We start from the raw sequence: 26,299 nt of genomic DNA, 5'->3' as shown, positions 1-26,299 counted from the left end.
AAAGGCTGTTGGTGGTGAAAGGGAACGAAAGTTACACCATCAAACATATATGACAGAAATTGAGGGTCTGCATTCGCTCGAAGGCAGCATGAGTACTGGTTGTTGAGATGCCACCGGCAGCTCAAGCAACCAATGCGGGAGGACCGGACTACCCACCAGTTCCAATACTTGCGTTCCACCATACAAGAATGTCCACACGACACGCAACCATCACAAGGATTCCTGGGGAACAAGTATGTTACACCAGGTTGAAGGTTTGGCCAAAAATTGCGGATCGCCGTCAAGTAGTGTTTCAGCAAGGGAATCGTAGCGGGACTCGAAGCGAAGAATGACTGAGGGTCTCGAAGGGCCATCGTCGGAGGACGTTGTTGTCGAGCAAGGATGCTAGAAGACGAGGAAGAGGTGTAAGTAAAGGGACTCCAGAAGTACTAAGCTGGAATATTCTTACCGGCGAGTACGCCCTTGAGGATCCAGCGCTTTTATACCCTTCACATCAGGTTAAGGAGGAATTGTGGTATCGCTAGGAGGCACGGTTAGGAAAGCAGTGCAGTTGGCCCAGTTGTTGGGTGGGGCACAAGTCGACACCTCGAGTTGCTTTGCTTCTTCGAGTGTCAGTGGGTCCTTGGTCCTTTTGGACTTTACACCTGCACCTGCTTTCCCTTTCCCTGTTCCTCATGATGCTTTCTTACAAGAACCCTGCGGGGCTTCGTCAACAAACTCGACCTCCAAACTTTCATGTTCGCCGTCCGAATCGTTTTCAAGCTAAATAAACTGCAGTGAGTACTGGTAACAAGTCATCCACAAAGGAGGAAGATGTACCCGTTGAGCAAGTGCTTGCGCTCGCTCTCGACGACCAGGATGGGTGCAGGGATGCTAATGTGACTTTTGACATCTATGCTACATTATGTCCATTTCAGCACATATACTAAATGTTTTGGAACGATATAGACATCGTATGAGGACTAGAATGAGCCCAAGCTGCTAGTTAAAGCTTATGGCCGCTAAAAGAGTACACTAGTACAGCTGAGAAACAGCTAGAGAGCATCCCGTAGAGCTAGCCTGAAGACTGTAAGACACTACATGAGCGGTCACTATTCAGAAAGACCACTCTCTGTACTCTATTATGCACAAAGTGATTAAGGGATATTAGGTTGAGGCTTATGCTTCAGTACTGGACTCGTAGCTAAGAGGGATGAAGTCTTAGAACAGACTGCTAAAGAGAGAGTGAACACTCTCGAACAAAGATGGACTTAGAGAAGGGCGCGCCGAAGTGTTGAGCGCTAGCGGTTCATACGGACTGAGCGGATGCTACGGAAAGAAGTAAAACACATGCTCAAGACCAAGGACGAGGTGAAGTCGAGTGCGAGCGATCGGAGAGGTGTCCGAACATGTGCAAACATCAGAAAAAGACTGTCTTCGGACAGGTCGGAGAGAGCTAGCGCTCTCGGATAGGATTGAGGATCAGATTCCATGCACTAATGCGACTTAGTTGACTATGCTACACGGTTCTTTTTGCACTTTAAACAGTGCTATGGAGTGATATTTATCATATTAAGAACTAGAGTGAGCCTGAATTGCTAGTTAAAGCTAGTGCCACTAGTAGAATGTGCCATAGGTGCAGCTAGACCAGTTAGAGAGAGCTGTAGATCGTGTCAGAAAACTGTATGACCATTCAAAACCTGTAGAACACTATAAGCAGAGGACTTAAGCGGTAATTCACCAAGTTCTACTCTCTACATTTTACCATGCACTGGCATATCAAGGGACTGTACTATTAGAAGACTTGTAGTCTTCACAGAACCGTTCGTAGCAAAACTTAATAGAGTCAAAAGACCTTCATACTAGGAGTACCTACTTCTACGGGGGATTTAGTTGACAAGAAATTGGACATAAGACCACACAGACTAGGAGAAATTTGATATGACTGTAGATCGAGTCCTAATCTGAGGAAAAGACAAAAAGACATGATACAGATCCCAGATCACAGATAGAGTACCTAGGAACCAGGCAGGAATGAACAACGGATCTTGGAGTCCGCGCTGTTCATGTGCTACAGCAATTCAGAACTCTGGATCCATATGCTGGAACTACTTGGACACACAAAGTCCATATGAATTGATAATGTCGAAATGCGGGATAAGGTCCGTAGGCAGGAAATACTATATGGTACGCCTATGTAGGTCCATTCTACATGCTGAAACAAGAATGAAGAGCGGTCCAGATTGGTCCAAAACATATGATTCAAATACGGAAAAGCTCCGTAGACGAGATTCTGCACATGTAGCAGTCGCTAGCAATAAGATTCCGCATGGATTCGTAGCTACAGTGCATTATTTTTAGAGATGAAACAAGTAGGGATAGAATTACCAAGCTGGCGTAGAAGTAGTATAAAAGCAGCTCATGTATCCATAGATAAGTAAGTACTACCTGTGTGTAGGAAAGTCCTGAGTGGGTTGCCCATGAGTAACTGCTCTTGACACCCAATAGAGAGATTTGCCCTGTCTTTGTACAGTGAAACGATAAGATTTGATTTGAACCATGCAAGACTGTTGAGGTCAAAACTTGAGAACTATCTGTCCATAGGCTGCCAAGGTCTTGATTACTGTTTTGTGATCTGTCGAGGGTCTTAGCGTTCGTGTCCGCTGAGGACTTAGTTTTCGTGTCCGTCGAGGACAATAGTCTCCAATCGTTCAAATTAGTCTTACCGTAGACGAAATTCACAGTCCCACTTAGTCCACTGGACAATAAACAGAGCCCCTACAAACCCTAGAATCCCCGTAGCTGTGGTGTTTTACACTTGCAGTTACACATTGATTTCATAAGACCTTCATACGATATTGAGACTGTGATCTTGTGTGTAACCTTTGCCAAGCAGTCCACCCTTGCAATCTTTCCTGGTGTGTAGAGTTATTGATAGACTTTAGACAGAGGTTTACTAGTTTTTGGGTTGATTTGGTGTTGGTGCTACTCCCGTAGCTCTGATATTAGGTTGACTCTTGAGTGGTATACCTCGCCCATTAGTGCCAAACCATATGAGTTCTCGCTAAGAGACTAACCGATGAATAGAGGCCAGTAATGTTAATGGCACTAAAAACTACTACCAGGTGCAGCAAAACACACTCCAAGCACAAAGTGCGCTATCGCGCTGAAAATCAGATTTAGCCTTAATATGCGCATTTTTAGTCATTTTATTAACATTTGAGTTATAAAATAAGGGAATGTAGGACTAGGGTGAGCCCGAACTACTAGTCAAAGCACAAGCCTCTATGTGAGACTTTAGCAGTACGAAAAGTACAGAATCGGGAAGACGAGAGACTTCGCGAGGTTTCGAAAACGGTAGAAACTTCAAGAAGCAGCCTCTTAAAAACCTTCGTATTTTGAATAGAAGGCCTTGTCTTACTTGCAGAATGTTTGGGGCAAACATAGGGAATTTATTGAACACTTTACTTTGACTTCACAAAGTATTGTTGGACAACTCAGACTTAAAGGAATTAACGAAGAATATATCGGACAAAGGACCTACATGCGGACTTAGGATAGAAATATCCGATGCCCATGAAGTCATAGGAAAAGGAAAGGATTACAACATTCCGAAATAAAGGAAATCTAGACCTCGTGAGGTTGACGTGATGGTTGTTACTGGAGACAGGAACACAGGAAATATGTCATGGATGGTGACTGGTTCTTTTCCTTATTTAGAGGACATCAGGACAATGGTGACATAGGAGATATGTTTCCAAGGATATGTGGGCAACTTGGAGACCTCGGGAAGTCTAGGCTCTGTCATTGTAACATGGATACTGACAGGGGACTCTTGGCTTATTATTTTATTCATGGTTTCTGGCACAATCTCTTGTATTATACCTGATTAGGCAAGTTTCTGTTCGACTGAAAGGGATTTTATTATTATTCTCAAGTTTACTACATATCTCGGACTTTTATTATTTTTATTTAGAAAAGTGTATATAAGGAGGGAGGGTAGCAGGAAATTTCCCCCAGCAGCCTATGAGCAGAGATGCAGTTCACCTACTAGTGCTAGCTCAAGGATTTTACCTTTGCCCCTCACTTCGTCGAAGTTTGGTGTTCTGTGTTTTGTTTGGATTGATTTGGACCTATTGCAATTTGGATTTGATTGGATTGTTATTGTTATTGAACTTGGATTTTGAAGTCAATTTGGACTTATATTGAATTGGAATTGCATTTGGACTTGATCAGAAATTTGAACTTGAACTTCACAAAGTCTTGAGAAAAGCTTTGTTGAATCCTTATTGTTGAAATATTGAATTAGTGTTTTGTCTTGTCATTTGATAAGAAGGAATAGAAACTTGATTGAACTTTAAAGACCAGAATAACCCTATATTCTCTCTTTCTTAGTGCCTCTTAGTGCAAACTAAAGCCTTAGAATACCGACCTCCACCCCATACTCTAAGAACACTCTTTTGGTGTGGTTGGTTTATGCACTTTGTGCTTGAGGTGTGTTTTCCAGTCCCATTAGTAGGACGTTCCAAGTGTTATTAGCACAAAACCAAACCCAACACTAGTAATTAGTGTAGTTGATTTGTGGAGGTCGGTATCAATGGACGCTCTCAGCAAGGTTCACTGAGAACTCTAAGATAGGACTTCAAAGCTGGGGCTTTATATGGTTCAAAACAAATTTAAATTCTGTGTTCACAAGTCAAAATGACAAAGGCTTTCTACGAAGTTCACTACTTCGAGGAGGTGTTCAATTCTTTCTAAGTTCAAATAGAACTATCAAATTCAATTCAAATTCGAGTCAAAGCAACTCTACAAGTTCAAAGTTTCCAAAGTACCAAAGTGGCAACAAATTCAAATCAAATTCAAAGTTCAAATCTAATCTTTTCCAAATACAAACACCAACTTTGAAGAAGTGGGGCAAAGTATGAGCCAGAGTCCCCTAGTGAAAGCACTTAGGCTTCTGTCGTAGGTTACTGGGGAAAATACTGCTGCTATCACTCTTCCTTATATACGCTTTTTCGAATAAATAATAATCAAAAGTCGAAGATATGGTAAAAAGTCGAAAATATAGAGAAATCCCTTTCAGAGATACCAAAGTACCCTTGATCAGGTATAGTACATGTCAATTAGATATAAAACTGTCCAGAATATAATATTCCTTATTTCTTTTCCTCATATTTTCTTTATTCCTGTTCCAAGTCGGATATCTTTGACATTTGCATGTGGATACATCCTAACCCCTTTTTGTTTCCAAGGCGAGTCCCCATGTGCTCCCTTGTTCTCTCTTGTTCTATCCGATCTGGAATAGTCCAAAACTGTTCGATCTACATTCCAGGGATCGTTTCTATGGTTCTTTCCTGGTAGAATATCCTTTCTGACTGGACATCGACAACATCCGCCCCTTTTCTTGTTTCCAGCTGTAAGTTACAGCCACTGGCATTGTTTCCGTTCCTTAAGTCCGAAGTGGACTTTAGATAGTTACATCTGTCCGATTGTTACTTCCAGATGTACTTCTAAGAGTTGTTTCTGTCTTTTCAACCAATATCGAAGAAATCAATAAATTGATAGTAAAATCAAGTGTCCCCATATTTGCTACAAGTATTTGCGAGTGAGACAAGGCCTATGCAAATAAACGAAGGTTTTTAAAAGGCTGCTTCACCGGTTCCTACATGTTTCGGAACGTTGAAGACTCTTGTCTATAAGGTAATTCCTACTTTTTGTACTTCAGATAACCCGCAAATAGACCCGTGCTTTGACTAGCAGCTTGGGCTTGCTCTAATCCTCATATTATGTTCCCATTTTGATTATATTACATATAAAAATGTTAAAAATGCGTTTATTTAGGTACTAGTAGAGTTTACCCGTGATAACGTTAAGAGCTAGACTCTTCCAGACTGTGTGCAGATGCCTGGCAGAAAGAGCTAGCAAAGTTAGAAGCATATACTAGCGGTATTAGCAAGCAAGAAGGCAGCTAGATAGCATTGCCTGCAAGAACCCAGCATGGGCAGCCAAGCCCGAAGACGATTTGTAAGCTAGTGTAGAAATTGTATATATACCAGGCCTGTATCTGTAGTTAAGGCAAGCAAGTACTGCCAGTGTGTAGGAAAGTTTCGGAGCAACTGCCCGTGCATAGCCTCCAAATAGAGATTAGATTTGCCCTGTTAAATCAGTGATTGGATAAGAGATTGGATAAGAGCGAGCAATTCAGAGAACAGTTCAGAGACCTTCAGAGTTATTCAGAGAACAATCTTCGTATTGAGTTTCATAGTCCACAGAGGACCCCTAGCTTTCCACTCTCCATTCTAAGTCCACTGGACCCAAAGCAACCCTAATACAAAACCCCCTAGCTGTTCAAGTGCATAGCACAGATAGCTGTAACTAAAAGCTAGCTTTCTCTAGTCTTTAGTATTACCCTTTTTGAGATAAGAAGTGTACCCTTTGACAAGCATTTCCACCCTTGCAATTCTTCTGGGGTGTTGAGTGGTGATAGACTCTTCACAACTGGGATAGCTATATTGTTGAGGATTGATTGATTTGTCAGTGCTACACATAGCACTGATAGGTTGGTTTGTTCTTTAGGATAGAGGTTGATATATCATTCCCAGCACCTATTAGCGTCAGCTTAGAACTAGCACTTATCTCACTGCACTATCTTATCCTCTGATTTGAGCCTTGTCAAAGAGCTTTGGCTTCGAACACATAGTAGCCCAGACTGAAGTACTGACTGTGCACAGGCACAACCCAAACATGCTCATTCATGGATACGACTCACTCCGTTCTATTTATTCTTATTTTTGCTATTGCTACCTACCACAGGTCTTCAGACTAACGATACACTATACTACTCACACATCACACCTATAGCACCAGCTACACAATGTGAGAATTCAACCAGGCCAAACGAACGGGAATCCAATCAATCACTCGGAAGCTCTCAGAAGAGCCTAAAGACAAGGGAAAAAGGGAAAGAATGTGAGAGTTGATTCAACTAAGGAATCAACGAATACATGATATCTTATATACGGAATAACTAAAGGGTCCGTAAACCATATTTAGGAGGTCCAAGAGCTAAAAGGGGGAAATCAGAGGAGAATCGGGGGCAATGGGGTGCGGCGTGACCTAGTTCGTGACACACAACAAAGTGCTCAGGTGCTCACCAATGATTTGGGCAGAGAAGGAAGGTGAAACGAACGGTTTACCCTAGAACCACTGCACTCAACAAGTGAGGTTTTAAGTCTTACGCGGCAAGCAGAACGAACTGACACAACACAAAGGGGAGATTGAAAAGCAAAATGGATGCTAAAAGAACTTACAGACAGGCAAGGCTTATTAGTACTTAGTAGTACTAATAAAAGGACTTTAAAATATGGAGACTGGCAAGAGACTGAAAGTACAAGAATATAATAATATTCAAGGACTTTGAAGGAAGCTATTGAAGCTTGGAATACTAATGGCAGGAGCAAGAGCACTCAAGGCACACAGGAAAGCTGAGGATAGCAAGTAGAAAAACTACAACTGCAGAGAGAGAGAGGAAAAAAGTACAACAAAGTACAAAAGATACAAAATAATAAGGCTAATGAGTGGGGACAACTTGAATGGCCTTTTATACAGGAAATAATAGTATTCTATAGAATATTCTATATAACTATGGCTGTGAATAGCACTGCTACAACTGTATAGAGGGCTATGTGCTTACTGCTAGAGGCTATGTACAGAGCATAATGACTATTTAGTAGTGGAGCAATTCCGAAAAAAGTCCGGAGTTCTCAGGGACTTCGGCAGGAATTTTGGGGATTTCGGTGGGAGTTTTGGGGATTTCGGAGATTCCTGGTGATATAGTGTAGGTACTGTAAATGACGACATAAAGAAAAAGGTGGGACTCCAAATTGTCCTGTGACACGGCCTTTAATGGACAAATGTTCTAGAAACTGTGGAGTTAGGCTAGGAACGTTCTATTAGAATTTATTGGGCCCTGACATGTGACACGAAGCAAGGAAGACTGCGTTATTGTATTTTGTGTAGGTTTGTGTTCAATTCGTGACAGAAGGAAAGGGGTTGGACTGGTGTGCACACCTGTGTATATTAGCACTAGACTGCTTGTAACACATTAATTATAATCTGCAGATAACATTGCGGTATGTGGGCCAGCGGGGGACCGCTGGCAGTGCCAAGTCCAAGGTAACGAGGGCAATCCTGCTTGGTTTATTCGACAGATATACGCTGGTGCTCTTTCCTCTTGTCCTGCATCAGTTGAAGTGGCGCTAGATGTCAGGATACTGGCCCACAGAAGCTGGTTGATATCCAGGTTAACTTCCTTTGATGTCTGTTAGGCCTCAGGAATCACTCCATTACAGTCTTGTATACAGAGACGGCTCTCTACCCTATTCACCAATGATGACTGTTGCTTGCAGTGGTATCTATTATACCTCGTTACACATCCGTCATCACCACATACAGTGACGCACCTGACTACGTTGGCATTGTGTGCTAGTAACCGTCTCGTATGGCAGGAAGTGGATAGTGGATAGCGGATCTGGATTTTGTCATTTCCATGCTAAGCTCATCTTCCAGTGATGATTCCAAAACCTTGGACTTCTGCTTTGGAGAAGAATGAGAGGTTTTCATCCACAAAACAGAGCGCAAGAAACGTACATGCGTTGAAGGACTTTAATTGTTTGCTGTAACCTCTTGAAGACCTGCACTTCTGTGCGAATCAACTGCAAATCCCCTTCCTGCCATCCACGAAGATGGGGAGGGGGGTTTTTGAGGGGAGCCATCATAAAATTTGGCACACAGCACACCAAATCAATTTTGGTGTGAAATAATGACTGTAATGACTGTATGTTCCAGTTCTTTTGCTATATCCTAATTCACCTGCAGTAATATTAGAACTTGGTTTCCTAAATAGACTATATGGAGCATACCGCACTATCCAATATTCACACTGCCCAAAATCCAGTCCAAAGTCTGAGCTATCGGAACATTGATGTTATGTGTTCAGTTGAATTCACAAGTATACAGTGAGTTGGAGCTGCAATGTCATTTTTCCAATTCAGCTCATGAACCTGCAAGCTGAAGTATTGAGAAGTAGGGTGACAATGTGTCAACATTCAACACAAGACAGAGTGCGGCCGAACATGGTACTGACAGACCTGTGGGATAATATTCCGTGAAAGAGATGGTCAGTAAATTGGGCTGGATTTCCGATATCTGATCAGCCCAATCGATAAGATTTTTTTCCCCCTCTCGAGCCTCGCAGGCTGGAGATGTAACAAGGCTCAATTGACGTTTATAAGTGCAAATTGACCTGAAGCATAAGATTGTAATACATCCTGACGAAGACAAGAAGAAGCTGAGATAATTGAGCAGTTCATGCAAGAATTGAACTATTTTTTCCCTTCTTTTCTCTTGTTCTTTCATATTGAAGATTAACGCACAAATCAATCCCTATGAATTGACATCAACCTAGCACAGCCAGCCAGGTTTATAAGAGACTATATTATTGGATATACTGTACATATTATCTACGAAAAACTGTTTATGTATGGGAACATGGTGGTTGCAGTGCAAGGTGGGCCAAAAATGAATATAAAAGGAAATTTCTTTTCACCCTTAAGAAAGCATGACAAAAAAAGCAACAGCCTCGTCCTCGTTCCTCGGACTCGGAACAGAAAAAAAAGAGCTTTGGCGCCGAAACCTGCACGTGACGCCTGACGTGGGGTGTTAACGTTGCCAAGCTCTGCACAGTCAACAATCCCATGCACCCAGAAGCACCACCATGTCGAAACACGACTTGGACAATCCTGAACTCTATGTTGAACTCCTTCATCACTCTTCTCGCGATGATCCTCGCCATCCAATTGACGTAGACAAGACCGAAAGTTGCCCTGAACCACTCCAGTTGGCGCTGGAGATGGACGAGGGTCTACAAAAGAGTGTCAGAACCCTCATCGGCGCCCTAGCGAACGTGATAGCGAAATACCACCGGAATCCTCCAGCTGTGGCAGCTCGCTTAACCCAACAAGATCAGAAACAGGGGCTCCGTGTTCACATCTACTTCACATTCAACGATACAACTTGGGATGAATACATCTTTTCGAATACCAGCGCACATCTCTCCTATCTTCTCGATGAACTACGTTCTGCGGCGCAGCCCGTAATCCAAGAGTCCCCACCTCCTTATAAAATAGACTATCGCCTCCTACAAACCCTTTCCTGGCGCGTTCACCAATTCTGCTTGGGTACATTCATTCATCGCGTTCAGAAAGGCCAGAATAAATTTTACCTGCAGGCAACTGTGAATCGCCTCTATGAAATGAGGCGTGATCCCGAGAACGCGCTGGGAGATAAAAGTGTCAAAGATTATCTGCTCATGTGCACAGTGCTCGAGGAAGTGGAAGAACTTGTGGATACTATCGACAAGAGAAAAGCCCACCTCGCCAAAGAACAACGGGCCGACGACTTGCCCCTCGAGGAGAAACCGGACGCTCTCCTCACCCTACAGGAATCCAACAGTCTCCTCGTTTCCTACACGTCGCTAACGAAGCACAACCTCCCTGATGATCATAACCCAGGCGATTACAAAAAGCTGAAGGCCCTAGATGCGTATCTCAAGGAGACTGGTCAGTCATGGCTATTATTCAGCTCCTTCTCCGCAACTGATGGATTTTAGGCCTCGACACAGAGTTTGCCCGATGGGTACCCAAAGTATTCAAGCTTTTCCAGTCGACGGCATACCTGATTAACCTGTCATACTCTAAACGGCTGAGCCGCATCCTGTCTGGCACCATTGTCTTTCACCAGGTCCCCAACTCCCCCCCCCACGCGCTCACCCATCATCTTCACCAGAACAGACCTAGTGAAGATCATGAATTACGTTGTTTCCAACTCGCCCCTTCCTGACGACCTACTCAATGACCCAACAGATTTTATCGATCTTGTGTTGCTCCCCAGGCTCACTGACCTCAACAACAAACGTAGACGTCACTTCACAATCCACGCGGAGATTGCGCTTGTACTACATCTCCAGCAACATGGATTGGCGTCATCCACTTACCCGTTTTTGGGGCTGTCCAAACTATCTTGTACGGCGTGCGTTGAGCTGATGAGACTCATCAACGGCAACTCTCAGTCTCCCATCTGGCTAACATCTGGCACTCACTGCAAGATATACCGGTCATGGGTCTACCCTGATTCCATTTCCAACCCTGAGATCAAACCCATGCTAGCTCATCGACTTCAGAAGTTGCTCTTCCGGGAATTCGTTGATTTTGCTCGCAGTCAAAAAATAGCCAGGCGGTTATCTGACAACAGCATCGAGTCACAAGGCATAACAATCCATGACGTACATGGGGAGCACTCGGAGAACTTGGAGCACATGGAGGCCCGGGTTATGCAGCGTATAGAACAGGAAACAATGAAACGTCTTTCACATTGATTTATGTTGTATTTTATTACGAACGGAGAGAGCAATCCTATAGGTTCGCGTTGGCCCATTCCTGTCGGTTTTTGTATATGTTTGCAATTTTGCCGTTTCGATTCCGCTCCTCGACCTAGCACATTTCTGCCTCGTAGCTGCTTCAGTCAAATCATCCGAATTCTGGCATACTCGACGCTACTATCTAGAGCTCATGTAGCTCAGTTTTTTTTTTGCACTGTAATTCGACGACATTGAAGCTTTTCAGTCAATGGTCGATTTTGCAATTGCGTTAACTACACCCTCCATCCAGCTCTCACTTTTGACTCTCGTCATGCCTCCAGTTTTGATCAGATTAGAAGGCCAGACGCGCCGTTTATATTGTTCTACGTGCTATCGACAGTGGCATGAAGGCTTGAAGGAGGATCGAAAGAGACGACATGGAACTTGTCGTACTAATAAAAAACCCCCGCACATTGAAAGTCCACATCACAGATTGAATGAGATTCGAAGTGAGCAACAACAAGCCATGCCACGGCGAATACATTTTATTAAAATTATGAAAAAATTATTTCCAGTAACACTACTCATGCAGTATGTTTCTTTTTTATAGGGTGCACACTGCACACGCCGCGGCTGTCAGTGTGACGCTTTCGACAATAAACGTATTGCCTACTGTCTGACTTCACTAATTGACCAAACAAACGACATTGACCGAAAAAGGTAAGGGAAGGCAGAAATTACAAAGGACATGAATTACACAGTACAACACTCGAGTTACTCGATCTACTCGATCTTCCAAGAAGAGGCCGTTATGACGGAACGGCGGCTACTGGCCGTGCGGCCAAAGCATGATTGTCAATAGATATACCTGAAGGCGAAGTCAACAACCTTCCTCTCTGACCGCAGAAGTAACACTTACTTTGGGTTACGTTAGCAGTCTTATAGATACCAATCAACCTCTGACTGAGCTCAAACATGTCGTTACTATGAGATGGGGAGGGTTGGTTAGTCTAAGTCTTTCGGTCCGATCATAGTTGCGCACCGAAGGGAAATGATAATGAACTGAGCGTTCTTCGTCCTGTCCTTGATATAGTTTGCGACGATCGAAACGTTGCGGAAGTCCAAGGCAGCATCAATCTCGTCCATGAAATATAAAGGTGTGGGCTGACAATGATCAGTATATCGTTGAAATCCAGGCAGTAAGTGAAAAAAGTGTTACCTTGAAAACATGGAGGGCAAAGACGAGAGCAAGGGAGCTCAGTGTCTTTTCACCGCCCGACAAATTGGATATGTTCTTCCAGCTCTTCTTCGGCGGCATGACACTGAAAATGATACCCTCAGAGAAAGGATCCATGCTGTCGACTAACTCCAGTTCAGCATTCCCACCCATAGTAATCATCTATAGTCAATGGAGTAAATGGATAACAAAAATGTTGCTTGAATTGTACCTGATACATCTCTTTCAGTTTCAAAGAGATCGCGCTGAATCCCGCCATGAATTCCTCGAGACGTTGTTTTCGAAGGTCGTCGTACTGTTTCTTCTTGTCATCCCGTTCCTTAGTCACTTTCTCGACCTCGTTATGTCGGCTGAATACTTCATCCATTCTCTTCCTGTATTCGTCGAGGACGTTCAAGTTAGGCCTTGCACGCTTCACTTTATCTGGAGAACAAAAACAATCAGAAAGTAAGAACGGCACAACTACACACGAGCCCTTACCTTCTAGATACTCGATATCAACCATTAAATCTCGTTTTTTGAACTTCTTGAGTTCTTCCTCAGACAGCTCTGGTGGCTTGGTCGGGTCGTCGGGAGCTTTTTTCTTCCTCGTAGGAGCATCTGGTTCGGCTTTGATGCCTTCGTCACCATCATCGACGTCCATTTGGTCCACCTGATTGTCTCCCTTGCCTTCCTTAACGCTATCCTCACTAGCTTCATCGTCATCGCCCTCATCACCGTCGTTGTCGTCACTACAAGATCATAAGCAGCAGGCATGGTCAGCGTGGAGGAAACTTACTCTATCTCTTTCAATCTCAATTTATCATGTTCGGCCTGCCAATGAGCGATCTTGCCCTCGTTTTCGGTGTATTCTTTCTCAGTATCGTTTATCTGAGATTGAATCTTGGCCTCTTTCTGCCTGAACTTCTGCACTTCTTCCGTCTTCAACTCGAGCTGTTCCCAGAGCTGGTCGAGATCATCTTTCGAGCGTTCTTCTGCATCATTGGCAGCTTCCACCTTGGCCCTTAGCCCAGTCATATACTCCGCTACTTGATTTGCTTCCTTATTGAGCTCTTTCGACTCCTTTTCAGCATCTTGCAGCAATGCCTGGTTAGTCGCGACTGATGCGGCATATTTAACGACGTCCTTCTCGGCTTTCGATTTGTCAACTTCAGCCTTAGGTGATCGCGTCGTTCGTGAGGTCTATATAATTCTTCAGGCCATCGACTTTCGATTTCTGCGCCATCAGGTTAGAACCCCCAATTTCGAGAATCTTTTCGTCGATCTTGTTGAGTTCCGCGTTGATCTTTTCGGCTTTTTCAGTGAGGCGGTCCAACTCTGTTTTGGCCTTTTTTATCGACTTCTCCAACTCTGCAATACGAGCGGTTGCTGACGCATCAAACTTGTTTTGCTTCCTGAAAAAAGTCAGGTCAGTAGCTTTTGAGCGTTTGTTTTTTCGCTCACTTTAATGCCGCTGCTGTCATTTCTGCTTCTGCGACCCTCGTTTTCCCTGTTTGAATCTCCATTCCCAGTTTCACGTACTCCATCTCAATCTCTGGCACCTTCTTTTTGGCCGCACTAAGTTGGTCCTGGGCACTCTTCAGCTCGGTCATCTTCTCCTGTAGCTCGACCTCAGCATCCTGACTCTCTTTCTCCAGCTTTCTCATCACATCCGGTCTGACTGCTTCCGCGGAAAACTTGGAACTCATGGCTCCCCTAGCTTGATTTCTTCCGCCGCCAGACATAGTCCCAGAGAGGTCGATTAATTGCCCTGTTAAGGTGACAACGCGCCATCGCTTTTCACCAAAAGCGATACGATTCGCTTGCGTCACATCTTGTGCAACCAAGGTGTCCGCAAGTGCCTTATAGAACGCTGGGCGGAACTTGTCGTCCTTTATTGCGATCAGGTCGAAAAGCCTTGGGACGTTTTCCGGAGTCGGTTTTTGCTGCATGGCTTCAGGTCGGTATTGACATTTATCGAGGACCATAAAGGACGCTCGACCGAGATTGTTTGTGCGAAGGTACTCAATGCCTTGTTGCGCCTGTTCGACTGTGTCAACGACCATGTGATGTAGCTGGGGGCAAGCAGTAGAGATTGCAACGTCGTATTGGTCTGGTATGGTCCAAGGCTTCCGAGATGACCCTTGAAAATGAGTTTAGTGGACTCTCCGTGCCGTAAACACAACACAAACTCTCACATAAAATCCTTGAAGCCTACCCGAATCTCTGAGCCCATTTAAACCAGTCAACACTCGATTCTGCGATCTGTTTTCCGCTTGCGAAGCTTTGGCTTCCGAAACTTTCGCGTTTGACGACGCAACTTTACGGTTGCACTTCCCTACGTCCTCTTGTGTATCCTTCAAGAATCGGTTGAGTACACGGAAATATTTTAGGAGAAAAGTTGGTACCTGAATTTTCTTAGCTAAAGCCTCCTTGTCTCTATCCAGCCCTACTTTCTGCGCCTTGAGCTGTGCCTGCCTTTCAACCTGTGGGAGGAGGTTGAGCACGGGTAAGTCATGTTAGAAGGGAAAATAGGCCTACCTTCTGTTCCATCTCACTTTTCAGAGTCTCCAACTTCATGTCCGCTTCTTCCTGGGCTTGCTTAGCCTGCTCTGCCTTGCTAAAAACCGCGTCCCTTTCACTCGTGGCAATGTCGAACTCAGATTGCGTAGCGTTGATCTTGGTATTCCAAGGTTGCAGTTCACGTTGCAAGACTTCCTTTTGGTCGTAGTAGACTTTAGTCTTATCTGGGCAAGGCGTGGAAAAGTCAGTGACTATTAAACTTTGTGTGAAGCTCACCCACCTTTGAGTGAGTCCTGAATCTTTGCCAACGCTTTCTCCTCTTTGACCAAAGACTCCTCGTGTTCTTGCAGCTTGTCCTTTCCCTTCTCGATCCTCTGAGTACTATCTTCAATAGTCTGCTTTGCAGACCGGAGAGAATTGTTTTCCTAAGGTACCCCGGTGAGCAGATCAACGAACGAAACTCAATGCGGCGGAACCTACCTCCATCACTAGTTTGCTGTGCTTCTTCACCTTCCCCTCGGCGTGTTTCTTACGTTCGTTGACGCCCACTTCCTTCTTCTCCTGCTCTGCTAAATCTTTCTGGGCTGCAGTTGCAGCTTTTTGAAGTTCCTGTGATATCTTGCTGTGAATACGGTGACTATGTATCTGCAGGGCTCCCGCGTACCTTGTAAGCTGCTTCCCTATCCCTGTAATGTTTCTCCAGCAGCTCCAGATGATTTACATCATCCTTATTCTTGGCCTTCTCCTGCTCAAGTTCCTCCTCTAATTCCTCCAGCCGAGCCTCAAGTTTCACCGCCGACGACAACGCTTGACCAACGTATATCTGATACAAGATGCTCTTCTTCTTTACACACTCGTTTCCACAGCTTCTGGAATTCAATGGCCTCCTTACGTTTGGCTTCCAGAGAGTTCTCCTTCTCTACCAATCTAGACGAGAATGATTAATCGAATGTGAACATTGTCTACGAAATTTTACCTTAGCCGTGTCAGCTTCTCCTGCCGCGAGTCATTCAATCGCTCCAACTCATCCATTGCTTCTTGGATGGGTTCTTTGAAGTGCGCGGTCCCAATAATGTCCTCGAGGTACTCCAAAAGACCTTCATCATGTTCAGAGGTTGCTTTGGGTTTCATGAGGGCAATGGATTCAACCTCGCCCTGAAGAGATAGTTAGTTAACATTATACGCAGACACGTATTCGAACAAACCTGGAGAATTAAGAAACGTTTGTGATCTAAATCGATCCCCCTTCCTTTCAACAGAGTTTGAACCTCGGTAAAGGAACTCTGCCTTCCATTGATCATGTATTTACTGGTATTGTTCTTATAAGCGTGCCGCGCAACGACAAGTTCCGACTCTGGTACAATCTCGAATTCGTCTGGACCAGGCTTAGCAAGAAATAAAAATGTCAGTTAGTGAAAATGCCCAAATCAATAATGCGTACCAAATCAGTGATTTCACGGAAATAGATTTCAACTCTACACTCCTGCAAGTCGGGATATCTTGCTGAGTTGTGAATCGATTCACCGAGTTTTCCTTGTCTCATCTTCGTTGCTCGATAGCCAAAGACGAAGAGTAAAGCATCGATAGTGTTCGATTTTCGGGAACCATTGGGGCCCACGATGGATGAAAATGACTGAGCTCGTGTTACATTAGGAAGTGGAAGAACGATTTAAGAGAGACAAAGCACGTACTTCATGGAACGGCCCGATTTCCTGTCTTCCCCCATAGCTCTTGAAGTTGACCAAAACCAACTTGTGGATGACTAGTCGAGCTTTCGGCCCCTCGGGTTCTGGTGCGACGGTCGTCTGAGGCTGAGCCATAGGAACGGAAGCGGGTGGTAGAGGATCGAATAGAGATTTTTCTTCCTCTTCCTCTTCCATAACTTCTGGTTGTTTTTCCGAAGTAGCAACTTTCGCAGTTTTCGATCTACCAGATTTCTTCGCTAGGAGTCCCTGTCGAGACCTCCGGACTGGCACTGTGTTTTCATTATCATCATCCATGGCCTCTGAAGCTTTGGACACGAGTTCAGGTTCTCCACCGGATTCTGATTCGTCGACTTCCACCTCCGGCGTAGCTTTTTTGGCAACTCTTGAGCGTGTTGAGCCACGTGCGGGTCGTGTCGTGGTTCCACTGGCCTTCCTTGTAGTTTTCCTACCCTTCGGCGGCTTCTTTTCCTCGTATTCCTCGTCTTCATTTTCCTCATCCCCACCATCAACATCACTCCCCAACTTACTCTCATTGGACGGTCGCTTCTTCTTCATCGGCGGGGCCTCCCTATCCTCTTCTTCATCTCCTGTCTCCGGAACTTCTTCAAGTGTGGATGTGTTGCGCGTAGACGTTCAAGTTGTCTTTCCTTGGTCTGCCCAGTACCATTACTACCGTCAAGATGGCCGTCCTCTTAAAACCGCCTGGCTCCTTGCACGTCGTGGTTCATGCACATGACTCGTAGACACGATTCAACCATCAACGCTTCATTATTCGCTCGCGGTGGTACTACGCGCTATCAACGGCTATTTCGGAGTCGGAGGCCGACCTCTACTGTGAAGAAGAATCGGAGACCAGTAGGGTCTCTCCGTATATTTGGGTTGAACACAAGTACATCTGGCAATATCGCAGAATTTAGCAAGTGTGTCCGGGTGCTGCGATGGTACGTCTTGCTAGATTTCCACTTGAAGGCTGACTGACAGGTAGTTATTCATATCAACTTTATCTATCTAGATCAGAGGAATATTACGAATTTTCGGTTCGTTCACCAATGTTGCAGCAAAAAAGTTGCCAGACCAGCCCCACCGCCGGCATTCTGGTCAGTCACATAGCCTCATACTTCTGACGGTCGGCACGGTCCTGATGGTGAGTAGGTGAATATGTTGCCGTTGAAATATTAGAGGGAGTGTGGAAGTGTGGAAATTGAACGCACCGTTCAGGTGACTCTTCGTCAGCAACAGAGTTGAGACCAAACCACCACTACCAGAACACCCGATGTCAACTGTAACGGATTCAAAAATCTTTGGAAACATCTTCTCCACCACGGCTTCCTCCGAAATATGGTCGGATCGAACCCGAACCAAGCACTATCTCGACTTCGAAGCCGCCCTAGCAAAAGCACAGGGACGACTAGGCGTCATTCCAGAGAACGCCGCACGAGCTATTGTGGACAATTGTGACATCAATTTGATTAACATGGAGGAGCTCCGAACGGAGACTCAGCGTATTGGATACCCCGTTTTGCCACTCGTAACACAGCTCGTTAGGCTGGTAAACCAGGTAGAGCCTGGTCTAGGAGAATGGGCTCATTGGGGTGCTACCACTCAGGTGTGTACATGGATAGACCTTACATTATGTTTGATGCTGATAATGCGACTGAGTAGGATGTGACAGACACCACTACTGTCCTTCAACTACGTGACACGTGCTCCCTAATCTCCGAATCCGTGAAAGCGATTGTATCCGCACTTGAACAGGCGGCTCAAAAATATGCTTCCACTCCCATGGCAGCTCGATCCAACCTCCAGGTAAGAGATGCATGATTCCACATGCTTTCACCGACGCCCACGCGTGTCTCTACAGCAAGCTGTTCCTATGTCTTTTGGGTTCAAACTCGCCCGTCTCCTCGCCACCTTTAAAAGACACCAGCAACGTCTATCACAGATCCTTCCTCGACTACTCGTAGTTGAATTTGGGGGTGCCGCTGGCACCCTCGCCAGCCTCTCCGAGACTGGTCAAGCCCTCCAAGTTCAGCAAGAACTTGCCAAAGAGCTCAACCTCGATACCCCGGAGATAGCATGGCACACTGAACGAGATCGCGTCTGCGAAACCGGCGCATTTTTCGCATTGATCGCTGGGACATGTGCGAAATTTGCTACAGATATCAAATTATTGATGCAGACCGAGGTTGGTGAGGTTTATGAACCTTTTCATTCGGGGAGAGGATCGAGCAGTACGATGCCGCAGAAGCGAAATCCTATCGGCAGTGTTTATATCACGGCGATGTCCAGCACTGTCCGACAGCTTAGTGCTGCTCTGTTTGATGCGATGGTTGAAGATCATGAGCGGAGTACGGGGCCTTGGGAGGTTGAGTGGATTGTGTTGCCGCAGATATCGACGATGACACACGCCATATTACAGCACATGCTGTCGATCATTGAAGGTTTTGAGGTGGTTCCGGAGCGGATGAGGAAGAATTTGGATTCGACAAAGGGTTTGATTGTTAGTGAGGCGGTGATGATGGGGTTAGGAAAGACGTTAGGGAGACAATTTGCTCATGACCTTGTTTATGAGCTTTGTCGGCGGGCGATAAAGGAGGACAGGCCACTTTTGGAACTGTTGGTTGAGGATCAGGAAGTTAAGAGGTCCGGTGTTTCCGAGGAGGAACTGGAAAGGTTATGTGACCCGGTCAACTACATGGGTTTGAGTGAGGAAATGGTACAACGAGTTATACAATCTTGATCCTCGTCTGTCGCATTACAGAATGTTGCGACGTCGAGAGAAATACGCATGGTACTTTCTCACAACTTGTACCGTTCCGTTCTCCGAGTCGTACACCTGGTATTATAGCCTGGCTAGACATCGTTCTGTGTGAGTGAAACACCGCTTAATTTCGAGAATATATTACAACCCGGTTTTCCGACGGGTGTCCGCAAGTATTTTAGGGACTCTTGAGACTCGACGTTCATCTGCACCCTTCCAGAGCCCTTCCAGAGAACATCCCAAGCTCACTCAAGGCCGCATTTCAGCGTAAACAGTAAATTACCAGGGCCGCAATTGACTTTCGTGGTAAAATTAGATTTCGGCCAACCCTTTTTCGGTTTTATCCGACACAAATTTTTTTTCGTATACAGATGTTGCGATCTCTGACTCGTCCTTTATCTCGCTCCCCCATCCATCTCTCCAAAACTTCTATCGCGCGTCCAGGACTCCTTGGTATCAGAAAAATGGCCACAGCTAACACTCCAGACTTTGTACGTCTTCTCTTCGACACTCACCTGCAAAGAGCGTTACACCGACCCTCGACACACGTTCCACGTTTTTAGAACAAGGCGCTCTATGCTCCTTTGTCCCAAATTGACCCAGTCGTGCAAAACATCATAGACAAAGAGACATGGAGGCAGTTGACCGGTCTCGAGTTAATTGCTTCGGAGGTGTGTTCTTTATGCCGACCAGTGGTGGTTTCCGTCAGCTCAAGGGCTTCCTTTTTGCTTAGAACCTCACCAGTCAAGCGGTGATGGAAGCCAACGGCTCTATCCTGACTAACAAGTACTCGGAGGGTCTTCCTGGAGCCCGTTACTATGGTGGTAACGAGTACATTGATGAGCTTGAGAACCTTTGCCGAGAACGTGCATTGAAGGCGTTCAACCTCGATCCTGCCAAGTGGGGTGTCAATGTTCAGCCTTACTCGGGTAGTGTGAGTTCTTTAGTCCTGCGCGAATTCACCGACATTACTGACTTTTCTCTTTTGCAGACGGCAAAGTATGTCGGACAGTCAATCCTCGAATCGTGTTTCTCATGAAGTTTCTTCCAGCTTTGCAGCTCTCACCGCTCTTGTCCAACCTCAAGACCGTATCATGGGTCTTGGTCTTCCCGATGGTGGTCACCTTACCCACGGCTACTACGTATGTTCCAAGCTCAAAAATCACCGGTTCCCTTGTGCTAATAGATGTCTCTCAGACCGCCAAGAAGAAGATGACCGCGTCATCCATATACTTCCAGTCCTTCCCCTACGCCATTCACCCCGAAAGCCACCTCATAGACTACCCTGCTCTCGCCTCTCAAGCTAAGCTCTTCAAACCTCGTCTCATCATCTGCGGTGCTTCTGCCTACCCGCGTGATTGGGAGTATAACAAACTCAAAGAGATCTCCGAGAAGGAAGGTGCTTGGTTGATGTGCGACATGGCGCACACCAGCGGTATCATCGCCGGCCAGGAACTCGCAAGCCCATTCGACTACTGCGACGTCGTCACCACGACCACACATAAAACCCTCCGTGGTCCTCGTGCTGGTCTGATCTTCTTCAGGAAGGACCTCGAGAATGCTAAGGACCTTGAGAAGAGAGTTAATGAGGCTGTTTTCCCAGCTTGCCAAGGTGGACCCCACAACCAAACTATCGCGGCTATTGCCACTACCTTGCTGCAAGTCGCTAACCCCACGTGGAAGGTATACGCTAAGCAGGTCGTCGCTAATGCTCGTACCCTTGCCGCTTCTCTCGTTGAGCACGGATACAAACTACAAACTGGCGGTACCGATAACCATCTCGTTCTTTGGGACTTGAGGCCTCTTGGTTTGACTGGTAGCAAGGTTGAGAAGATTTGCGATATGATGGGTATCACTATCAACAGTACGTTCTCACACCTTCACAAACTGCTAAACTCAAAATCTCACTTTTTGTGTAATAACAGAGAACGCGGTCTCTGGGGACGCCTCCGCCCAGGTCCCCGGTGGTATTCGTCTTGGCACATCCGCCCTCACTTCTCGTGACATGACCGAGAAGGATATTAAGGTCGTTGCTGACTTCCTTCACCGCACGATCCAGCTCTCGCTTGCCCTCCAGAAAGAGGCTGGAACGAAGTTACTCAAGGACTTTGTCCGAGTTGCAAATACTTCTCCTCAGGTTAAGCAGCTTAGGGATGAGGTTAGGGCGTTTGCTAAGCAATGGCCGTTGCCTGGCGTCGATGCTGCGAACTTCAAGAAGCCCGATGGTATCCATGATGATTAGAGCGGGTTCTGGTTTTAAGTTTCATTTTATTTTGAGCATTCAACATCGCTCCTCCGCAGCTCTCATTTGTATTTCTATTAGTTGCATTCAACATTGTATGTCCATACATAGATGATGATACATCTCTGAAAGAACAAAACCCATATCAGTACTAGGTCCTCCCTTCCAATTGTGATTGTGGAACTAGCCTCGATCGACAAGAAATGGAACGCGCCTATATTTCTTGCAACTTTCGGCGCTAGCGTTCGTGCCCTCCATTTCACGAACGAATATTTAAATACGCCTTCGGGACCTCCAAAGAAGGCAAATCTACTCTTGTCGTTATCTTCATACCCTAATACTTTCGACGCAAATTAAAACCTGACCTACTGACCGCCGAAACATCCTTCCCACAAGATTCTTCCTCATCAGACTACAGAATTTGAATCTGATTGATAAATAAGGAACCTTGTTCAACGTTCTACTCAACCAATTGAGATGGCTAGAGGGGAAAACTCACAAAGTAAAAGTATGTCAACGACACAGGCTGGCAGCTTCAACCGTAACATACCACCACTGGCAAAGGCGACAACTGGAAAGGATTTGAAGTCGTCCAAACAGCAAGTGTCATCTAGTATTACACGCAAAGGAGTAAGTATAGCTTTGGTCACCTGGGTATAAATGGAGATGGAATGAGTAATATTTCTCATACTTTGAAATGTAGTGAGAGCTTCTATATAAATTGTGGGGGTGCTTCGAGTTTCACAACTCCAACTCATCTCAGCGGACTCAACCACCCCGGCCAACCAAGAACTTGCTTCCACTATGACAACCGGCATCAATGGCACCTCGAAAGTCGTCTCGCCCTCCAAACTTGCGCATGTCGTCCTTCGTACTAATAAATTCGAGGAGCAGCGCGAGTTCTACAAGGTGTTCCTTGGTGGTTATGAAGTCCACGGCAACGACTTTATCACTTTCATCACCTACGATGAAGAGCACCACCGGATTGCCTTGTTGAAGACCCCTGGTACGAAGGATAAGGACTTCGAGTCCTGTGGGCTGGATCATATTGCCTTTACGTTCGAAACGATAAAGGATCTGTGTATGGCATATAGGCAGCGTAAGGAGTTGGGGATTGAACCTGGGTGGTGTGTGGTAAGTCCCCTGTAGAAAACAGCGGTCCTTGGCTGATTGTAATTTAACAGAACCACGGGCCGACAACGTCGATGTACTACCGAGACGTAGATGGGAATACGATCGAGACACAGATCGACAACTTTGACGATCCAGAGGAAGCGACGAGATACATGTCGAGGCCAGAGTTTGCTGAGAACGCTATGGGCACGGATTTTGATCCAGAGGAGCTTTGTGCCGCTGTTCTTGATAGGGGAGAGGACGAGGCGAAGTTCAAGATGCCGATGCCTAGTGGTCCTCGAGGCCCTGGGGATATTAAAGAGGTTATGGGACGCGTTCGGGCGAAGGTTCCGTTGATTAAGGTCTAACTTAGAAGGCGGCTATAACGACCAAAATGGTCTCAGGCTTTCATTAATAATTTCTTGCATTCACCACCGACTTCAGTGAACAGTGAACAATTGCCAGCAACCCCGTAAACAAAGCCCTCTCGCCCTATAAAGTGTTCCTCCGAGCGGCCATTAAGTGGGCGGCAACTTGACTTCCTCATCCTCGACTCTTAGTGCGAGGAACAGACTGATGGATAGCGCTGTTGAAGGTCCCGACGAAGGACACATCGTTGGATTCACGTTTGACACGTTGAGGGATCTGGACATATTAGCAGCATAAGGCGCTTGGGAGTGCGTGGTAAGCCCGACCCGGGTGCTGAAGCGCTGAAGTACTGAAGGACACGGTCCTCATTTGATTGTGAGTTTTCCGAAGATGAGTGAGCTTCAGATTGGGACCGAACCGAAAGTTCCGCCATTAGCTAGACCGTAAACGCAAATGAATGATCAGTCTCCCGTAGATGTGATAGAAGTTACAGTCCCTTGTCCCGACGACCGTCGGACGATTATGCCAGTTGTTGACCCCCGAATTACAAAAGGGTGTAAGATTGTTTACCCTCACACATCTTTTCGATGAGCCTAACAAGCTAAAGATGTTGATGGATCAAATAGAGAATGCTCGAATTCCCACGCTCCAACTAGTGCTACCACCATTGACACCGGGTATCCGACAATTTACAGCATGGACCCCTTCGAAGTGCGGATGAATTTTCTGAGCCTCCTGCGTCGTCTGAATGCGTGAATATCTCTGTTATCAGCTCTGACATTCTCTCATATATGAACTAATCTCGAAGTTCTCAACAGTCAATACAGAAAGTCGTTACCTTTGCTGTCAAAAACCATTCTCAGTGCGGGGAAGACCTCTGGGATTGTATAGTTGAAGAATGTCAGAAGGTCGGTGATTGTTTTAATGATTGTATTCTTGTTTGTTATTGAGCCTGCTGCAGGGAACCATTAACGCACGAATTAATATCCTCTATTTTCTCGATGCACTTTGCGAGACATGTCTTTTACTCAAAACAAATTCGCTGGGCACTACTTCGAACACGAATATGTACGTGGATTATGTATCGAGAGATCTTCCGAAGATCGTGGAGAATGTTGTGCCGCCAGGAAGAGAAGGATTGCCCAATCTTGTTAGCACAAGGCAGGCGCGTTTTCTGTATTTATTGCCTTCAGTACGAGGGTCTCATATTTTCCTTTCAGATCCTCGAGAACTGGCGTAGTAAACGTGTTATCGACCCCCAAGTCATCGACTCGGTAATTTCTACCCTCGAAATCCGACAAGCCGAAACCCAGGACGACCTTCCAGAGCCAGAAAATGACGCCCCTACCGTCTCCCGAACCCAAAAAACATCTCAACTTCCTCGACAAGAAGTTTTCAGGCGAATAGAAGAGGATAGAGAACGGCACAAACGTTTACGAGAACGCCGTTGGGTCCAGCCTACAGCAATGACACAACAACAGCATAACCCAGGATTGACATCTTTTCTGCCATTGGATAACGGCATTGGCGATGAAACCGGACCTCCAATAGATATCGAGTTTGATAACGATTGGGAGACTTTGAGTGACTGGAATGAGGATGACGACGAGGCATGTGCGGAAGAGAATGCGTTATGTTTTACGCCGCAGGATCTAGCCGAGAGGAGGAGAAGGATAGGTTTATCGTAGTGTATCGACCAGGTGCGTTCTTCCTTCGCGCAGGTGTTCGTTTTTAGGATGTAACATTCATTCCCATAAAATGCGTAGGCGGCCGGGCTTCTTGTGCTGTTGTTATGGATAGCTGTCATGAATACCAAAATCTAGTCAAAGCTGATATTTGACGCCATTGCATTTCGATAGGCGCCTTTACCTCAACAGCGAAAAACGCGACAGACTTCACCAGTGTTGCTCGGACACATTGTCCAGGGACAGAATGTGTGTCCCGTGGACAGCGTGTCCGACAAATCAGTGGCGGACACATTTGTTGTCTGTGTAGCGGACACAGGAAAAACAGTGGGCCGGTCGCGGTCCGCCTACCCCGTCGTGCATAGATAACGATGAGCGTCATAGATACAATGTACATGTTTGTAGATAACGATATCGCGCCACCACCTCTCCTTTTATTATATGAGTTCATCTCATCCTACTTCCTGTACTCACATAACCATGGCTTCAGATCGAAGTGAATGGGTACAGCATTTCACATATGTATCATAAATTTATCAGTTGAACTTGACAGCTGCTTGGTTAAACCTGTAAGTAAAAGAGCTAAAGGAATATTGAATCAGAGGGACTTTGACAGAAAAGTGTGCATATAGAGACAAATGTACTTGCCAAATCCCGCACATTACAAGTGATAGCTGTCCTGTGTAGCCATCATGAAGAAGGGTAGAAAGACAGTCGCGCGGCGTTGGGTCTCGGTGACGCCGGCATGTCTCCTGGTCCCCCATGATCGTGGGCGTGGGAAGGTCAAAACTACAAAATGTGTCCGCCACTGGCCTGTCGGCTACACGTGGTGACGGCTAGTGTCCGACAGTGTCCTGAGCAACACTGGACTTCACAACCTCTTACGCACGATGCCGTAAATCAACACACCTATGAAAGGAAAATTGCAAGCAGTGGGAAGAGATCGTCTCAGCTCTACAGCAGTATCCAACGAGCCCACATCAGGGGATGCTAAGTCCACGAGCATGTGGAGATTATGGGCAACAGACTTACGATTTGGAAACTACGCAAATCTCGGAGAACAGCAAGAACCGTTTTGTACCAAGCTCTCCCACTACACAATATGCTATTGTCCGCTTGATGATAAAGTTCAATTCAACAATATAGCACAACAGCAGATAAATCGTGTGTGTTTCTGGGGATACGGTTGCTCACAGCTCTATGAACCGTATATCAGTGCGAGGACACGAGAAAACGGTTCTCCAGGATCTATCCAGCTCTCGTCTTGCTTCTGACATCTTTTGGGGTAC

At 45.7% G+C, this 26,299-nt stretch overlaps 8 protein-coding genes across 10 annotated transcripts; 6 read left to right on the top strand and 2 right to left on the bottom strand.

Moving 5' to 3' along the window:
• Positions 1-9,754: 9,754 nt before the first annotated feature.
• On the top strand, positions 9,755-11,413 carry E1B28_004998 (uncharacterized protein; the record flags this gene model as incomplete). The annotated part of the gene is made up of 3 exons (XM_043149536.1): positions 9,755-10,598; positions 10,649-10,754; positions 10,825-11,413. The coding sequence occupies 3 exons, from the start codon at positions 9,755-9,757 to the stop codon at positions 11,411-11,413; spliced, it is 1,539 nt and encodes a 512-aa protein (XP_043014142.1).
• A 791-nt stretch (positions 11,414-12,204) lies between these two features.
• E1B28_004997 (uncharacterized protein) lies at positions 12,205-13,649 on the bottom strand (the record flags this gene model as incomplete). Its single annotated transcript, XM_043149535.1, has 7 exons — positions 12,205-12,263; positions 12,315-12,379; positions 12,438-12,559; positions 12,615-12,794; positions 12,844-13,055; positions 13,113-13,363; positions 13,411-13,649. 7 exons carry the CDS (start codon positions 13,647-13,649, stop codon positions 12,205-12,207), a joined length of 1,128 nt encoding a protein of 375 aa, XP_043014141.1.
• A 139-nt stretch (positions 13,650-13,788) lies between these two features.
• On the bottom strand, positions 13,789-17,395 carry E1B28_004996 (uncharacterized protein; the record flags this gene model as incomplete). Its single annotated transcript, XM_043149534.1, has 13 exons — positions 13,789-14,026; positions 14,076-14,754; positions 14,830-14,968; positions 15,020-15,097; positions 15,153-15,358; positions 15,415-15,559; positions 15,615-15,743; positions 15,799-15,915; positions 15,989-16,061; positions 16,111-16,289; positions 16,340-16,519; positions 16,576-16,767; positions 16,826-17,395. The coding sequence occupies 13 exons, from the start codon at positions 17,393-17,395 to the stop codon at positions 13,789-13,791; spliced, it is 2,925 nt and encodes a 974-aa protein (XP_043014140.1).
• Positions 17,396-18,113: 718 nt separating this feature from the next.
• Positions 18,114-19,580, top strand: E1B28_004995 (uncharacterized protein; the record flags this gene model as incomplete). The annotated part of the gene is made up of 3 exons (XM_043149533.1): positions 18,114-18,446; positions 18,503-18,646; positions 18,702-19,580. The coding sequence occupies 3 exons, from the start codon at positions 18,114-18,116 to the stop codon at positions 19,578-19,580; spliced, it is 1,356 nt and encodes a 451-aa protein (XP_043014139.1).
• Positions 19,581-20,065: 485 nt separating this feature from the next.
• E1B28_004994 (uncharacterized protein) lies at positions 20,066-21,843 on the top strand (the record flags this gene model as incomplete). Its single annotated transcript, XM_043149532.1, has 7 exons — positions 20,066-20,092; positions 20,165-20,272; positions 20,335-20,535; positions 20,593-20,600; positions 20,653-20,743; positions 20,799-21,465; positions 21,527-21,843. The coding sequence occupies 7 exons, from the start codon at positions 20,066-20,068 to the stop codon at positions 21,841-21,843; spliced, it is 1,419 nt and encodes a 472-aa protein (XP_043014138.1).
• An 804-nt stretch (positions 21,844-22,647) lies between these two features.
• On the top strand, positions 22,648-23,449 carry E1B28_004993 (uncharacterized protein; the record flags this gene model as incomplete). Its single annotated transcript, XM_043149531.1, has 2 exons — positions 22,648-22,977; positions 23,028-23,449. 2 exons carry the CDS (start codon positions 22,648-22,650, stop codon positions 23,322-23,324), a joined length of 627 nt encoding a protein of 208 aa, XP_043014137.1. The 3' UTR covers positions 23,325-23,449.
• Positions 23,450-23,971: 522 nt separating this feature from the next.
• Positions 23,972-25,363, top strand: E1B28_004992 (uncharacterized protein). 3 transcript variants are annotated; one of them, XM_043149528.1, is made up of 5 exons: positions 23,972-24,077; positions 24,144-24,233; positions 24,287-24,490; positions 24,546-25,025; positions 25,092-25,363. In XM_043149528.1, the coding sequence occupies exons 3-4, from the start codon at positions 24,392-24,394 to the stop codon at positions 25,011-25,013; spliced, it is 567 nt and encodes a 188-aa protein (XP_043014134.1). In that variant the 5' UTR covers positions 23,972-24,077; positions 24,144-24,233; positions 24,287-24,391; the 3' UTR covers positions 25,014-25,025; positions 25,092-25,363. The 3 variants fall into 3 exon arrangements, with proteins under 3 accessions (XP_043014134.1, XP_043014135.1, XP_043014136.1); XM_043149529.1 differs by having other exon boundaries at positions 24,134-24,233; XM_043149530.1 differs by having other exon boundaries at positions 24,134-24,233; positions 24,287-25,025; positions 25,092-25,245.
• A 558-nt stretch (positions 25,364-25,921) lies between these two features.
• E1B28_004991 (uncharacterized protein) lies at positions 25,922-26,284 on the top strand (the record flags this gene model as incomplete). Its single annotated transcript, XM_043149527.1, has 1 exon — positions 25,922-26,284. The coding sequence occupies one exon, from the start codon at positions 25,922-25,924 to the stop codon at positions 26,282-26,284; it is 363 nt and encodes a 120-aa protein (XP_043014133.1).
• Positions 26,285-26,299: the final 15 nt, after the last annotated feature.

The sequence above is a fragment of the Marasmius oreades genome, chromosome 2, assembly GCF_018924745.1.
Source record: "Marasmius oreades isolate 03SP1 chromosome 2, whole genome shotgun sequence".
Lineage (NCBI taxonomy): Eukaryota > Fungi > Basidiomycota > Agaricomycetes > Agaricales > Marasmiaceae > Marasmius > Marasmius oreades.
The sequence above is the reverse complement of the archived record's forward strand: the minus strand, read 5'-3'. Positions and strand labels throughout refer to the sequence as shown.